The sequence below is a fragment of the Bos indicus x Bos taurus genome, chromosome 14 (assembly GCF_003369695.1).
Source record: "Bos indicus x Bos taurus breed Angus x Brahman F1 hybrid chromosome 14, Bos_hybrid_MaternalHap_v2.0, whole genome shotgun sequence".
Lineage (NCBI taxonomy): Eukaryota > Metazoa > Chordata > Mammalia > Artiodactyla > Bovidae > Bos > Bos indicus x Bos taurus.
Window position 1 is genome coordinate 14096333 of NC_040089.1, and position 16996 is coordinate 14113328.

Below are 16996 nucleotides of genomic sequence, written 5' to 3' on the forward strand. Positions count from 1 at the left end.
TTGACAGATGAATAAAGGTGGATAACAAATCTATGGTGTGTGTATATATATATATTCATATGTATTCTATATGTATATGTATGGTGGCATATTATTCAGCCATGAGAAAGAAGGAAATCCTCCCATTTGTGACAACATGGATGAAGCTTGAGGGCATATGCTAAGTGAGATACTTCAGATAAAGACAAATAGTGTACGATCTCACTTGTATGTGGAATCTAAAAATGCCAAACTCTTGGAGGAATGTTTGTTGTTTGAGGGGGGAGGGGGTTGGGGAGGTATTGGTCGAAGGACATAAACATAAGATGACTAAGTTCTAGGGGTCTAATATATAGCATGGTGACTCTAATACCATAGAGTATTGTAATGTATACTTGAGAGTTGTTACCAGAGTAGATCTTACATGTTTTGACCACAAAAGGAAAGAAAAGGGTAACGATATGAGGTGGAAGATGTGTGAACTAACCTTATTATGGAAATTCTTCTATAGCATACTTTGTTGTTGTTATTTAGTTGCTCAGTCATGCCTGACTCTTTGGCGACCCCATGGACTATCACCCATCCGGCTCCTCTGCCCATGGGATTTCCCCGGCAAGAATACTGGAGTGGATTGCCAGTTCCTTCTCCAGGGGACCTTCCTGACCCAGGGATTGAACACTCAGACCCATGTCTCCTGCATTGGCAGGAAGATTCTTTATGGCTGAGCTCCAGGGAAGCTCCAAAAAGGTACAGGACGTTGACACATTTTATTACTAGTGAGGTAGACTTTGACCATGTGTTTAGGGTGGTGTCTGTGAGGGTTCTCCAATGTAGATTTAAATTTTAACTTTGTAATTAATAAGCATCTTGTAGGGAGATACTCCCAAGGCTTTGTGAATTAGTGAGTTGGATTTCAGGAAATATCCAAAATGAGCACATTTAACTCTTTGCGTATGAATGATGTATATCAGAGAAAGTGATGGCTGAAAGTGGTTATACTGTGAACGAATCTTAAAGTCCCTCATTTGAGATAGAAGGGTTCACCTAAAAGCCAGCTGAGAATGTCATCTCAGATGTGGGATGACCAGCAGCCCAGCCCATCTCCTCACCTCAGATTGCTTTATTCCTTCCTGACTGCCATTAGGATGTACCATGTATCCAGAGGTCATTGCTCTCTGACTACGTTTGTGTTCGAGTAGAGGAAGAATCCATTCAAGTCTTCCTGTCCTTCCCACCCATTTAAAATAATTGTTGTTTGGTCTGTCGATGTCTCTCTTTCTCCCCCTCTGCAGTGAGAGATGTGTTTCACTAACTTGGCCCATGTTCCAGTCACCCATGTGTTCAGTGGCTCCTTGAACCAGGGAACCAGGGGTCGCTGACAAATCTAGTATTTTTGATAATCAGCCAGTCCCTGTAGTCAAACCCACACATCAAAAAAATTAAGATGAAAAAGGGACTTCCCTGGTGGTCTAGCAGTTAAGACTTCACCTTCCAGCGCAGGGGACTGCAGGTTCAATCCCTGGTTGGGGAGCAAAGATTCCACATGCTTCCAGGCCAAAAAACCAGAATGTAAAACAGAAGCAATATTGTAACAAGTTTAATAGACTTTAAAAATGATCCACATCAAAAACATTTTGAAAACCTCATGCATCAGGGCCCTTCCCCATGGGAGAAGGTGAGAACCCAGCTCCTGCAGGACATTCAAGAAACTCATCAGCTTGGGGACCTGACCACACTGCACACCGGCTGGTTCACAGGACTTATTAGCCTATCCCAGACGTCCCGGTCCTATTAACACTGGCTGCAGGGATCAAAAGTTCCCTTTGACCCTTCTGAAAATATTAGGTAATGTCAGTGCAGGGGGATAATACACTCTTTCTGCATGTCTGCCCTGCAGTGCAGCAATTGTTGCTCTTGGGAATGATTGTGCTAATTCTTAGGTCATTAACACCAAGTACTAAATGACAACACACTTCTCTAACCAGAGAGAAGGCAAAACAGAGGATGATACATCTTTCTGGAGCATAAAGTTTATTAAGACTATGAAGAACCAAGGAGATGACAAGCATTATCCCCTTCCCCACCAACGTGAAAGACAGACGTGTGGGGGTTGGGGGACATGCCCCAAGGCACAGTCCAGTCTCTGAAGTTTCACCCAGCAGGGGAAGTGGGGCAGCCAGGCCAGGGTGGTGCCTCTTCTGGTTGCCCAGACCACTCCAGAGCATCCTCTGAGCTGGCCTGGGTTTTGGATAGGAGGCTTTCTTTTAGGCGGTGGAGTTGCTGGATTTGAATCCCATCATCCAGGTGGGAACTCGACCAGATCCCAGGGAGCTTGTCAGGTCATCCACTGTCTGTTTCTGGCGCCACTTTATTACTAGCTCTCTTGCTGGGCAGCCCACAGCAAAGATATTTAAATATACGTCTCCAGATACTCCCAGCCAACCCCTTCTTTTTCTAGGTGAGGCCAGAGGGAGTGACAGGGGACATATCCTCGGGGTGCCCAACAAGGGTGGTGCTTCCTGCATCAGGCACCTCCGGGAGGCAGTGAGTTCCTTCAGGGACTTTCCGCTGATGTCATGGGTGCCATTGGTGTTGCAGGTGTCACAGGTGGTGTGGTTGTCCTGTGTGCCGTGGGTTCTGTGAGTGTTGTGGGTGACGTGGGTGCCACGGGTGACACTGGTGTCATGGGTGCCCCTGGTGTGATGTGTGTCACAGTTGCCATGGGTGCCATCTGTGTCGCTGGCACCCCTGGTGTCACGGGTGACGTTAGTAGCATGAGTATCCTGGGTGCTATGGTCACCACTGGTGTCACGGGTGCCTCTGTTGTCACAGGTATCTCGGTTGCCATGGTGTCATGTACGTTGCAGGCCCCCGTGGTGTCCTGGGTGCTCAGGGCATCATAGGTGTGGCTGGTGTCACGGGTGCCCCTTGTGTCATGGGTGCCACAGGTGTCATGGGTGCCACAGGTGTCATGGGTGAGGCTGGTGCTGCTGGTATCATAGCTGTCATGGGTTCACTGGGTTCACTGGCGTCACGGGCATCATAGAAGTCATCGATGATGCTGGTGTCACGGGTGAGGCAGGTGTCACTGGTGACGCAGGTGTCACAGATGACACGGGTGTCATCTATGTTGCAGGCCCCAGTGGTGTCATGGGTGCTTAGGGCGTCATAGGTGAGGCTGGTATCCCAGGTATGGCGGGTGTCATGGGTGGTGCAGGCGTCACAGGTGAGGCTGGTACGTCTGGTATAACAGGTGTCGTAGGTGCTGATGGTGTCGCGGGCGTCTCTGGTTACACGGGCAACACTGGTATCACAGGTGTGGCTGCTGTCACGCCTGCCACAAGAGTCGCAGGTGAGCCTGGTCCCGCTCGTGTTGTGGCGGTCACCGGCGTGATCAGTGGCTCGGGCGCAGCTGGCATCGTGGGTGTTGTGAGTGGAGGGGTCTGGGCTGGGGGTGACGGTCCTTGCCTCCGGGAAAGGTGGGGGAGTGGCAGGCTCTCTGGTCTTCTCCCTTGACTCCTGGTTCTCCTGCTGCTGAATGGTCTCCCAAAGCCAGGCGGGAATAAACATGGAAACCTCAGGGCTGACGGGAGGCGTACGTTCTCGGCTGCTGACGTTGGAGGAAATGGCCGGCCACACAATAATGTTGCGGGCCCTCACCTTGGGTTCATTCACGTGCATGCTGTCCCTACAACTGAGTACGTCTAAGCCCTGGATCTGGTCCCTCCACCAGCCAATATCGTCTCCACTCTTTCTGGTAATGGAATATACCAGTTGGGGAGACCTGTCTACCCCCTTAGAGGCCAAAGGCCGAGTGACGGAGGCGGAGGTCCGAGGCCCGGGAGGTATCACAGGTGGGAGTGCTCATCACAGGCTGACGGGAGTGGCTCCTCCTAGCCCATGTTCACCCATGAATGCTGCCAAACATCATCTAAAGTACCACTGTTGGTAGGATTGAGCATTAGCATTTTTTCTGTTAAATCTGTTATCTCATTGGATAGATACTACTGCCCCCTAAAGCACACGCTGCCGCAGCTCCCAGAAACCTTGTCCCCCAAAGGAGAGGGATACAGTTGCCATGGTGTACAGGACGCCTCTAAGGCTCCACGCATCCACCTCTGGGGCTGTGTAAGGCATTCCCAGGAAGAGTTCTGGGGCCATGAACACGGGACTGCTGCAGAAAGTGTCTGGCTTCTTTCCTGGGGGCCACTGGTCGCTAAGGTCAAAGTGGAGATCTTGGCGTTGTTTTTGGTATCGAGGACGAGCTTGCCTGGCTTCAAGTCCCGGTGGCCCCTCGGCCCCTGGTGGCAGTGCTGCAGAGCCGAGACCAGCTGGCGGAATGGGCCTCGGGCCTCCCCATCCGTCTTGTGGCCTTTGGCCTCCAAGTGGGTGAACTCGTCTTCCCCGCTGAGGTACTGCCATACTATAAACAGAGTCTCCTCACTATCAATCAGTTCAAGGAGTTTCACAATATTCGGGTAGTTTACAATTCTCAGGCTGTTAACCTCTCAAAACAGTTCCTGGAGGCTGGAGAAGCTCTGATTTGTCTTGTGAATGTCCTTGATGGCTACCACTCCCATGGTCAGAACATGCCTGGCCAACTTCACTTTGGCAGAGTGGCCTTCACCAATTGTGTGAAGGATCTCATAATTTTCAATATGAGCCGCCTTTTTAGCGGAGATGGCCACGAGGTCCTGCATCCCTACCTATACTAACTACGAGTCAGCTATACTAATTACCTAACTATACTAACTATACCAGTAACTATACTAAGTACCACTAAGCCCTCACAAAGAATGCTAACTGTTCTAACAATACTGCGTATGCTGACAGTGCTATACATCTATTCTAATGCTCTCAACTATACTAAGAGTGCTAACACTAACTATACTAATGAACTGTTCACTAAACCACCTTAAGTCTGCAGCAAGTGAAGAACCAAGGTTTTGGCAATAACTATACCCTCCCCCACCACCATGAAAGGCAGAAGTGTGGGGAATGGGGGACATGCCCCACGGCACAGTCCAGTCACTGAAGTTTCACCCAGCAGGGGAGGAGGGGCAGCCAGGCCAGGGTGATGCCTCTTCTGGTTGCACAGACCACCCCAGAGCATCCTCTGAGCTGGCCAGGGTTTTGGATAGGAGGCTTTCCTGAAGGCGGTGGAGGTGCTGGATTTGAATCCCATCATCCAGGTGGGAACATGACCAGGTCCCAGGGAGCTTGGCAGGTCATCCATTGGCTGTTTCTGGTATCACTTTAATATTAGCCCTCTTCCTGGGCAGGCCACAGCAAATATATTTAGAGAGACATCTCCAGATTCTCCCAGCCACCCCCCTCTTTTTCTGGTGGGGCCAGAGGGAGTGACTGGGGACATATCCTCGGGCTGCCCAACAAGGATGGAGCTTCCCACATCAGGCACCTCCGGGCGGCAGTGGGTTCCTTCAGGGACTTCACCGCTGATGTCATGGGTGCCATTGGTGTTGCAGGTGTTACAGATGATGTGATTGTCCTGTGTGCCATGGGTTCTGTGAGTGTTGTGGGCGATGCGTGTCCGTGGGTGACACTGGTGTCACGGGTGGGGCAGGTGTCACTGGTGACACTGGTGTCACAGGTATCTCGGTTGCCATGGGTGTCATGTATGTTGCAGTCCCCAGTGGTGTCCTGGTGCTCAGGGCATCATAGGTGACGCCGATGTCACAGGTGTGGCTGTTGTCAGGTCCCTCTTGTGTCATGGGTGCCACAGGCGTCATGGGTGAGGCTGGTGCTGCTGGTATCATAGCTGTCATGGGTTCATTGGCGTCACGGGCTTCACTGAAGTCATGGATGATGCTGGTGTCACAGGTGAGGCAGATGTCATGGGTGACACTGGTGTCACGGGTACTGTGGGTGCCACGGGTGACATCTGTGTTGCAGGCACCTGCGGTGTCCTAGGTGACTAGGGCGTCGCAGGTGAGGTTGGTGTCACGGGTGTGGCTGGTGAACACGGAAGCCCCTGATGTCACGGGTGCCGCTGGTGTCATGAGTTCCTGTGGTGTCCTGTGTGCTGCAGGTGTCACAGGCGAGGCTGGTACCACTGGTTTCACAGCTGTCGCAGGTGCTGCTGGTGTCACGGGTGCCTGTGGTGTCACGGGTGAGGCAGGTGTTACTGGTGATGCAGGTTATCGTGGGTGTCATGGGTGTCATCTATGTTGCAGGCCCCAGTGGTGTCCTGGGTGCCTAGGGCATCATAGGTGAGGCTGGTATCCCAGGTGTGGCTGGTGTCACGGGTGCTGCAGGCATCACAGGTGAGGCTGGTACCTCTGGTATCGCAGGTATCGGGCTGATGGTGTTGCAGGCGTCTCTGGCGTCACAGGTAACGCTGGTATCACAGGTGTGGCTGCTGTCACGCCTGCTGCAAGAGTCGCAGGTGAACCTGGTCCTGCACGTGTCGTGGCAGTCATTAGTGGGATCGGTGGCTTGGGCGCTGCCGGCATTGTGGGTGTTGTGAGTGAAGGGGCCTGGGCTGGGGGTGACAGTCCATGCCTCCGGGCAAGGTGGGGGAGTGGCAGGCTCTCTGGTCCTCTCCCTTGACTCCTGGTTCTCCTGCTGCTGAATGGTCTTCCAAAGCCAGGCGGGAATAAGCATGGAAACCTCAGGGCTGGCGGGAGGCGTATGTTCTCGGTTGCTGACATCGGAGGAAATGGCCGGCCTCACAATAATGTTGCGGGCCCTCACCTTGGGTTCACTCACGTGCATGCTGTCCCTACATCTGAGTACGTCCAAGCCCTGGATCTGGTCCCTCTACCAGCCCATATCATCTCCACTGTTTCTGGTAATGGAATATATCAGTTGGGGAGACCTGTCTACCCCCTTAGAGGCCAAAGGCCGAGTGACGGAGGCGGAGGTCCGAGGCCCGGGAGGTATCACGGGTGGGAGTGCTCATCACAGGCTGGCGGGAGTGGCTCTTCCTGGCCCGTGTTCACCCATGGATGCTGCCAAACATCAACTAAAGTACCTCTGTTGGCAGGGATCAGCGTTAGCATTCTGTCTAGTAAATCTGTTATCTCATAGGATATATATTTCGGCACCTGGTACTGCCCCCTAAGCACACGCTGCCGCAGCTCCCAGAAATCTTGTCCTCCGAAGGGGAAGGATCCAGTTTCCATGTTGTACTGCTGAGGCTCCACACATCCTCCTCTGGCCTGTGTAAGGCATCCCCAGGAAGAGTTCTGGGGCCATGAACGCGGGACTGCCGCAGAAAGTGTCTGGCTTCTTTCCTGGGGGCCTCTGGTCACTAAGGCTGAAGTCGGAGATCTTGGCGTTGTTGTTGGCATCGAGGAGGAGGTTGCCCAGCTTGAAGTCCTGGTGCACCTTGCCCCCTTGTGGCAGTGCTGCAGAGCCGAGACCAGGTGGCGGATCGGGCCTTGAGCCTCCCCATCTGTCTCGCGGCCTTTGGCCTCCAACTGGGTGAACCTGTCTCCGCTGCTGAGGTACTCCTATAGTATAAACAGAGTCTCCTCAGTATCAGTCACTTCCAGGAGTTTGACAGTATTCGGGTGGTTTAACATTCTCATGCTGTTAACCTCTCAAAACAGTTCCTGTAAGCTGGAGAAGCTCTGATTTGTCTTGTGAATGGCCTTGATCGATACCACTCCCCTGATCAGAACATGCTGGGCCAACTTCACTTTGGCAGTGTGGCCTTCACCAATTGTCTGAACTATCTCATAATTCTCAATATGAGCAATCTTGTTAGCGGAGATGGCCATGAGGTCCTGCATCCCTAACTATACTAACTACCACTGCTGCTGCTGCTGCTCAGTCGCTTCAGTCGTGTCCGACTCTGTGCGACCCCACAGAGGGCAGCCTACCAGGCTCCCCAGTCCCTGGGATTCTCCAGGCAACAACACTGGAGTGGGTTGCCATTTCCTTCTCCATTAACTACCACTGCTGCTGCTGCTGCTGCTGCTGAGTCGCGTCAGTTGTGACCGACTCTGTGCTACCCTATAGACGGCAGCCCACCAGGCTCCCCTGTCCCTGGGATTCTCCAGGCAAGAACACTGGAGTGGGTTGCCAGCTATACTAATTACCTAACTATACTAACTATACCACTAAGTATACTCACTACCACTAAGCCCTCACTAAGAATCCTAACTGTTCCAGCAATACTGCATATGCAAACAGTCCTATACAACTATATTAATGCTCACTACTGTGCTAACAGTGCTAACACTAACTATGCTAATCAAGTATTAACTATACGACCTTTTGCTAAGTATACAAATGGTACTAACAGTGCTAACACAAACTATACTATCTATGCTAACAATATTATATATGCCAAATATTCTAACTATATCAATGATACTCTCTCTACTAATACTAGCTGCACTAAAACAAAATAAGATAAAATGAGAAAATGAAGGGAAAAAATTGGAAAAAAAAAAAACAAAAAAATGAGGAGAAACTAAAAATGAAAGAAGAAAATGATCAGACACAAATTTAAAAAATGAGAAAATGATAAAGGAAAAAAAGAAAAAGAAAAAAGAGAGGAAAAGGAAAAAAAATCAACAAAATCATGGACAAAAGCTCGCTAACTGTAGGTCCAGCCATCAGGTCACCAAAATCAACTTCCTGGGCTCTGTGGACAAAAACCTGCACCCAGCTGGGGTCTTATAAAGGGTGTTTTGTGAGTTTCATCACAGTGATTGCCTGTGAGGTCAGAGCAAGCAACAGACCAATCGTGGTTGGGGTTAAGCCCAGTGGTTTTCTCCCTTTTCAGGTCCAATGCCCCTTTACACTTAGGAAAAAGGTCCCAAAGAGGTTTTTCTTTTAATATATTAGAGACTGGTATTCACTTTGATAGAAATTAAAATCTGTAGGAGGCTTCAGCAACTTTTTCATTTCTAGTTTGAATAATTAGTAATAATTTAAAGGACCTCATAATGTCTACACTTGAAATATTCAGTTCTTTTTCCTTAATCTCTGGTCACAAAGTGATGATTTAACTGACTTGATGAAACTGTAGGAAAATGTTCTATTGTGTGAGACACTGGTAAAGCACATTATTAATGTTTATGAAGCTGAGGGAAGATATTCCAGGAGGATCAAGAGCAGATTTCTCATTGGGAGCCTCAGAAGTCAGATGACATGGGTCAGTGTCTTTGAAATGTGGAAGGAAAGAAGCTGTTAACTAAGAATCCTATGTTTAGCAAAACTGTCCTTCAAAAATGAAACAGTGATAGAGGCATTCCCAGTTCATGAGAGTTGTGGGAATTCTCCACCACCCGACCTTCCTGAGCAGGGAGTCCTTCAGGTTGGAATGAAAGATCCTCAACAGTAACTCTAAGCCTTATGAAGAGATGAAGATCTCTGGTAAAAGGTGATAAACGGATGATTAGAAAAAAGTGCTACACTGCTGTAATTAAAATGGATAACCAGCAAGGACCTACTGTATAGCCCAAGGAATTCCACACAATGATATGTGGCAGCCTGGATGAGAGAGGTGTTTGAGGGAGAATGGATACACGTGTATGTATGGCTGAATCCCTTTTCTTGCCACCTGAAATTATCACAGTATTGTCAATCAGCTGTGTTATTGTTGTTCAGTCACCTAGTCATGTCCCACTCTGCAACCCCATGGACTACAGCACTCCAGGCCTCCCTGTCCCTCAGTCAGTCAGTTCAGTCGCTCAGTCGTGTCCGACTCTTTGTGACCCCATGGACTGCAGCACACCAGGTCTCCCTGTCCATCACCAACTCCCGGAGTTCACTCAGACTCATGTCCATCGAGTCAGTGATGCCATCCAGCCATCTCATCCTCTGTCGTCCCCTGCTCCTCTTGCCCCCAATACCTCCCAGCATCAGAGTCTTTTCCAATGAGTCAACTCTTTGCACGAGGTGGCCAAAGTACTGGAGTTTCAGCTTTAGCATCATTCCTTCCAAAGAAATCCCAGGGCTGATCTCCTTGCAGTCTAGGGGACTCTCAAGAGTCCTGTCCAACACCACAGTTCAAAAGCATCAATTCTTGGGCGCTCAGCCTTCTTCACAGTCCAACTCTCACATCCATACATGACCACAGGAAAAACCATAGCCTGGACTAGACGGACCTTTGTTGGCAAAGTAATGTCTCTGCTTTTGAATATGCTATCTAGGTTGGTGATAACTTTCCTTCCAAGGAGGAACTGTCTTTTAATTTCATGGCTGCAGTCACCATCTGCAGTGATTTTGGAGCCCAGAAAAATAAAGTCTGACACTGTTTCCACCGTTTCCCCATCTATTTCCCATGAAGTGATGGGACCGGATGCCATAATCTTCGTTTTCTGAATGTTGAGCTTTAAGCCAACTTTTTCACTCTCCACTTTCACTTTCATCAAGAGGCTTTTGAGTTCCTCTTCACTTTCTGCGATAAGGGTGGTGTCATCTGCATATCTGAGGTTATTGATATTTCTTCCGGCAGTCTTGATTCCAGCTTGTGCTTCTTCCCGTCCAGCGTTTCTCATGATGTACTCTGCATAGAAGTTAAATAAGCAGGGTGACAATATACAGCCTTGACATACTCCTTTTCCTATTTGGAACCAGTCTGTTGTTCCATGTCTTGTTCTAACTGTTCTTTCCTGACCTGCATATAAGTTTCTCAAGAGGCAGATCAGGTGGTCTGGTATTCCCATCTCTTGAAGAATTTTCCACAGTTTATTGTGATCCACACAGTCATAGGCTTTGGCATAGTCAATAAAGCAGAAATAGATGTTTTTCTGGAACTCTCTTGCTTTTTTGATGATCCAGCGGATGTTGGCAATTTGATCTCTGGTTCCTCTGCCTTTTCTAAAACCAGCTTGAACATCAGGAAGTTCACGGTTCACATATTGCTGAAGCCTGGCTTGGAGAATTTTAAGCATTACTTTACTAGCCTGTGAGATAAGTGTAATTGTGTGGTAGTTTGAGTATTCTTTGGCATTGCCTTTCTTTGGGATTGGAATGAAAACTGACCTTTTCCAGTGCTGTGGCCACTGCTGAGTTTTCCAAATTTGCTGGCATATTGAGTGCAGCACTTTCACAGCATCATCTTTCAGGATTTGGAATAGCTCAACTGGAATTCTATCACCTCCACTAGCTTTGTTCGTAGTGATGCTTTCTAAGGCCCACTTGACTTCACATTCCAGGATGTCTGGCTCTAGGGTAGTGATCACACCATCGTGATTATCTGGGTTGTGTAGATCTTTTTTGTACAGTTCTTCAGTGTATTCTTGCCATCTCTTCTTAATATCTTCTGCTTCTGTTAGGTCCATCCCATTTCTGTCCTTTATCGAGCCTATCTTTGCATGAAATGTTCCTTTGGTATCTCTGATGTTCTTGAAGAGATTTCTAGTCTTTCCCATTCTGTTGTTTTCCTCTATTTCTTTGCATTGATCGCTGAAGAAGGCTTTCTTATATACTATAGCATACTAATCTATACTAACTATAGACCCTATGTCCAAATACAGTCAAATTGGTGGTTAGGGCTTCAGTATATACATTTTGAGGGGAAACAGTTTGGTCTATACATTCCATCTTTTGCCCACCCCCGCCCAGATTCATGTCCTTGTCATGTGCTATTAAGATACACTCACCTCATCTCGACATCCCTAGAAGTCTTAAGCCATTCCAACATCTATTCCAAGCCCAAAGTCTCACTAAAATGTCACCTGATCAGGTATAGGTGAGAAGTGATGCGTAAAATTAACCCTCACAGAACCCATAAAGAAAAATATAACACATTGTTGAAACACAAATAACAGAAAAGTTGAACAAGTAAAGGTATTCTCAGTGCTATAAAGGAGTCCAGTCCCTTAAATGAACCGGAACATGTACCTCCAATTCAGATTGCTGTAGAATTCTTTCTTTCAGAACTTAAAATAATTTTGACATTCATATGGGAGAATGAGTGAGGACAAGAGATTTTGAGAAAAACAAATTATTAGAAGTATAGAAAGACTTTCCTTTTCTGATTTCAAAGTGTCCTGCAGAGCTGTTGTAAGTAAAATAGTGCAGCATCAGTGCAGAATAGACATAGGTCGTGAAGTATAATTAGATACAGAAACAGATCCATGTTAAATGAGTAAAGTTAAAAAGCACTTAATCATAGAGGGAAGAAGAGTTTTTAAAAATGAACAGTATTAAACCACAGAAAGGTTTTGTATAGACATTAAAGAAGACCTAAATAAATGAAAAGGCATCATATACTGATAGATCACAAACTTAGTATTATTCACATGACAGCAAATTGATCTACAGATTCAACCCAATCCCAGCATCTTTGCAGAAATTGATGAGCTGATCCTAACATTCTTATGGAAATACAGAGACCCAGGATAGCCAAAACAATTTAGAAAAAGGACAAAGTTGGAGGACTGAGACTTCTCAATTTCAAATATACTGCTGCTGCTGCTGCTAAGTCGCTTCAGTCGTGTCCAACTCTGTGCGACCCCAAGATGGGAGCCCACCAGCCTCCCCTGTCCCTGGGATTCTCCAGGCAAGAACACTGGAGTGGGTTGCCATTTCCTTCTCCCGTGCATGAAAGTGAAAAGTGGAAGTGAAGGCACTCAGGCGTGTCCAACTCTGTGCGACCCCATAGACGGCAGCCCACCAGGCTCCCCCATCCGTGGGATTTTCCAGGCAAGAGTACTGGGGTGGGGTGCCATTGCCTTCTCCGTCAAATATACTACAAAGCTGTAAAAACCAGAACAGTATGGTACTAATGTGGACTTCCCTGGTGGCTCAGTTGTAAAGAACCCAGCTGCCAATGCAGGAGATATGGGTTTGATCCCTAGGTTGGGAAGATTCTTGGAGAAGAAAATGGCAACCCACTCCAGTATTCTCCAGCCTGGGAAACTGCATGGGCAGAGGAGCCTGGTGGGCTACAGTCTATGGGTTCACAAAGAGTCGGACATGACGTAATGATGAAACAACAGCAATAAGACCATTTTGGGATTTTGGATATGTATGTATTTCACTTCTTATTTTGAAAGAATTTAGGAGTTATAGAAACTGGAAAAATAATACCTTCAACCAGCTGCCTTCAACCAGCTTCTACTAATGTGAATATCTTATACATTACAAAGATTAAATCAGGAAATTAACACTGATGTAGTAGTTATTATAGACCATATTTGAATTTATCCGTTGTTCCACTAGACCGGTTCAGTCCTTTTTCCAGTCTAGGATCCAGTTTAGACTTCTTGATTAACTTGGTTATCTGTCTTTGTAGTGTGTCCAATCTGTGAAATCTTTGGTCTTTTGTTACTTTCTTTTCTGCCTTTCCTTTCTTGCCTCCTCCTTCCTTCTTTCTTTCCTTTTTCACGATGACCTTGACACTTTTGAGAAATACTATCCAATGGTTATTCGGCTTCCCTGCTGGTTCAGTTGGAGAAAGTGATGGCACCCCACTGAAGTACCCTTGCCTGGAAAATCCCATGGACGGAGGAGCCTGGTAGGCTGCAGTCCATGGGGTCTCGAAGAGTCGGACACGACTGAGCGACTTCCCTTTCACTTTGCACTTTAATGCATTGGAGAAGCAAATGGCAGCCCACTCCAGTGTTCTTGCCTGGAGAATCCCAGGGACGGGGGAGCTGGTGGGCTGCCTTCTATGGGGTCACACAGAGTCGGACACGACTGAAGTGACTTAGCAGCAGCAGCAGCTGGCTCACTGGTAAAGAATCCGCCTACCAATGCAGCGGACGTGGCTTTGATACCTGGGTGGGGAAGATCTCCTGGAGAGGGACATGGCAACCCACTCCAGTATTCTTGCCTGGGGAAATCTATGGACAGAGGAGCCTGATGGGCTACAGTCCATGGGTTGCAAAGAGTTGGACACGACTTAGCAACTAAACAACAACAGTCTACTAATTACCTTATCAAGTGTCCCTCAGCCTGGATTTGTCTGATTAGATGGGATAGAATATTTTGGCAAGATCACTACTGAAGTGATGTTATGACCTTTATCCTTGTCTGTGCATCATTTCAGAAGGTGCATGAGTGCAGTTTGTGCCACTAATGATATCGATTTTGATCACTTGGTTAAGGTGCTGAATGATAGAATTATCCACTGTAAATGTGTTTTCGCATTTGTCATGAACAAATATCTTGTGGGGAGATACTTTGGGACTATTCAAATGTCCTGTTTCTCATCTCACTTTTGCCCATTAACTTTAGCATCCTTCAATGATTACTTCTCTGCATCAGTGTTCACTGTGGTGTTTACTAATGGTCATTTTAAATTTTCATCATTCCTTATCAAATTATTAATTGAATTATACTGTCAGGAAGAGCAAGTCCTTCATCTCCACTTATTATTCATTTATTTTTTGTATTAGTATGGATTCATGGATATTATTTTAGTCTATGGGTTATAACCCATTACTATACTTGTATTTATTTTGTTGCTCAAACTGTCCCAGATTTAGTCAGTGGGAGCTTATTCAATTTAGCCCATGTGTCTTTCTCAACATGTTCACATCATTTTTTGAACGTTTCCTTCTTAATTTTTGGTTCCATAAATATTCCAGGCTCATCTTACACATATAATTTTTAATGCTTCTGTCCTCCAACTTCCTATATCTTTAAGGATCTCTATTTCCTTTTATCAAATAATGATATTTATAAACCAAAAGATGGGCACTGCTTATAGTTATTGCTACTGATATGTTACTGCTTCTAGGATTTCTCAGGAAAGATAGCTATGAAATGAATTATTTACTAATGAAAAATATTCATTTCTGTATCTATTTACGCACACACATATTAAAAGTATGAGTTCATACTACTAGTCCTAAACCCAGTCCCACATCACTGGATGTCTTGTTACTTTCTTTCCTTATTTATAGCTCCTTTCTCTGACTGGGAGAAACTTGGCCCACATTTTTCACCACAGATTTACTTACTATAATCCAAGTATACACGTAAACTAGTTTCCGAATTTCTAACTCACACTCTTGCATCAAAAACAAATTTGCTAATCTTAAAGAAAAAATACTCCATGATGTGTGTTACAGATGGTAAGGCAGGCTTTGTTCAGAACCATCATGGTAGGTGGAGGGACCACTGTAGTGGGATTTTACAGTGGAGTCATGAGATTGGGCTCAACTCTGTGTACAACCTGGACAGTGGGAATTATAGCCAGAGAGTAAGGCAAGTGGTTGCGAAAACATAACGGGGAGAGAGAAAAGGGGATCTGGCTAAAATGACCTAACAGGATTCTTGCTATAACATACTCTACAGAAAACAGTTTAGATAGCTCTTTTTGACTTTAAAAATCAGATCATTAAAGTCATTCCATACCAATTCGGGGAAATTGTCCCCCCCCCACCCCACCCCTGCCTCCCACACACAACCTCTCTTTTTTAACGGCTGTCTACCATTCAGTGTATGGATGGAGTAGTATAATTTATTCAATAACTCTTCAATTTGTGGACATTTAGGTTGTTTCCAGTATTTTGCACTATGCAAGCAATGCTGAGAAATGTCACATTACTTTCATATTTTTGAAGGTTGTAGCTGTGGATTAGAAGTGAAATTGCTGAGTCAAAAGGTCGGGTGTGTATGAAATTTTGTTCACTTATCTCCAAATTCCCTTCCAGATGGAGCACACCAATTTTCATTTCCACCAGCAATGTATGAAGAAACTTATCTCCTTTGAGGGATTTATTTAATGGTCAGAGACTGGTCCACGTAAACTTCTGGATGCAGAGATTTTAAAATTCAATTTAATATTTGTTGAAAACTTTCTTGCCTTTGCTTCTCTGTAGTGTAAGCCAGCAGTTTATTAACTGTGACTTTGGGTAAGGTACTTAAACAATAAAACTAGGCTTTTATTGTTTATAAATATGTAAAATGATAAAACTTGCTTTTAAAAACTTTTTTAACATAGTGAGATTATGTATGTAGGGAGTGTATTCCAGTGCCTGTCAATAAATGAGGATTTAGGATGAGTGAAGTGCTTCATAAATACATAGTAAAATAAAGTATTTAATTTTCTCCTGGCATCTTTGCACAGCACAGATGCCTGAATAAGGTGGCTCTTTTTCACAGTAGTTCATCTTTTTCACAATAGTTCAACTGGGAGATATTAGGACCCGTCCTTTCCTTTAATAGTTGGGCCCTCAACGGTAGCACAGCGTCATGTTCAAAATTTACTCAAGAATGTGGTACCTCTTGATTCAGCTATTTGTCCAAAATATCTACCAAAACCACCATCTCTTTTCTATCCTAAAGACACTGCCCTAATCCAGGGCTCCATCTGTGACCTGGTCTCATGTCTTCTAACAGCTCTCCCTGACTCTGGAGTCGCTCCTCCACCTCCTTCTCTACACGGTTCTGGAGGATTCCACTGTAATCTCTTGTGTAATTTCCATGGTTAAAAGCCTGTCTTTGACTCCACGTGATTTAGGGATTCTAAAGCCCATAGGTATATTTGCCTTTTCCTTGATAATCTTTGGCTTTCCCAGCAGTAAGCTTTTGGGCATGTTATTCCATTGGCGTGGAATTCCCTGCCTGATCTTTCAGCCTGGTGAAATCCTTGTGAAATTTTAGTTTTGAGATGTCCCTGACAGCTTGCTACTGCCAATGGCACTCTGAATGAAGTCTCCACCCTAGCTCTTAACAGCTGTTCTGGCCCCGTGCTTAGACCTTAAGTACAAAATCTAGGTTCTGATTATCCTTGTTTCATGTACCAGGTTATATTGCCTTAATCTTTATTGTTCTCTAACAGTCTCCTCAGTCAGACTTCCAGCTGCTTGAGAGCAACAGTGATGGTTTAATCACCTTACCATCTGTAAGACCTCACACAGAACCTGGTCCAGAGTGAGGGGTCAATAAGCATGTTGCTGAGTGTGTTTGCTGTGGGCCGTGGGGTCAGGGAAGAGAGACTCCGCTTTTCAAAAGCAGAAGAAGTCTGTTCTCCACACTGATGGGACAGGCATGATGTGCTCCCACCTGTTTTTTATTTCTTTCCAGCTATGGGAGGCCAAGGGTCCCAAGATCCAGGCTGCTTGTACTGAAAACTGCT

The 16996-nt window shown here is 46.2% G+C and overlaps 1 protein-coding gene across 1 annotated transcript in view; it reads right to left on the minus strand.

Annotated features, from left to right (window-relative positions):
- Window positions 1–1991: 1991 nt before the first annotated feature.
- Window positions 1992–16996, minus strand: part of LOC113904110 — a 45733-nt gene continuing 30728 nt past the window's right edge. The window contains exon 2 of the mRNA XM_027560853.1: window positions 1992–6095. Coding sequence (XP_027416654.1) covers window positions 2869–3660 — 792 coding nt within the window. The 5' untranslated portion in view covers window positions 3661–6095 and the 3' untranslated portion in view covers window positions 1992–2868. The remainder of the gene's footprint in view (window positions 6096–16996) is intronic.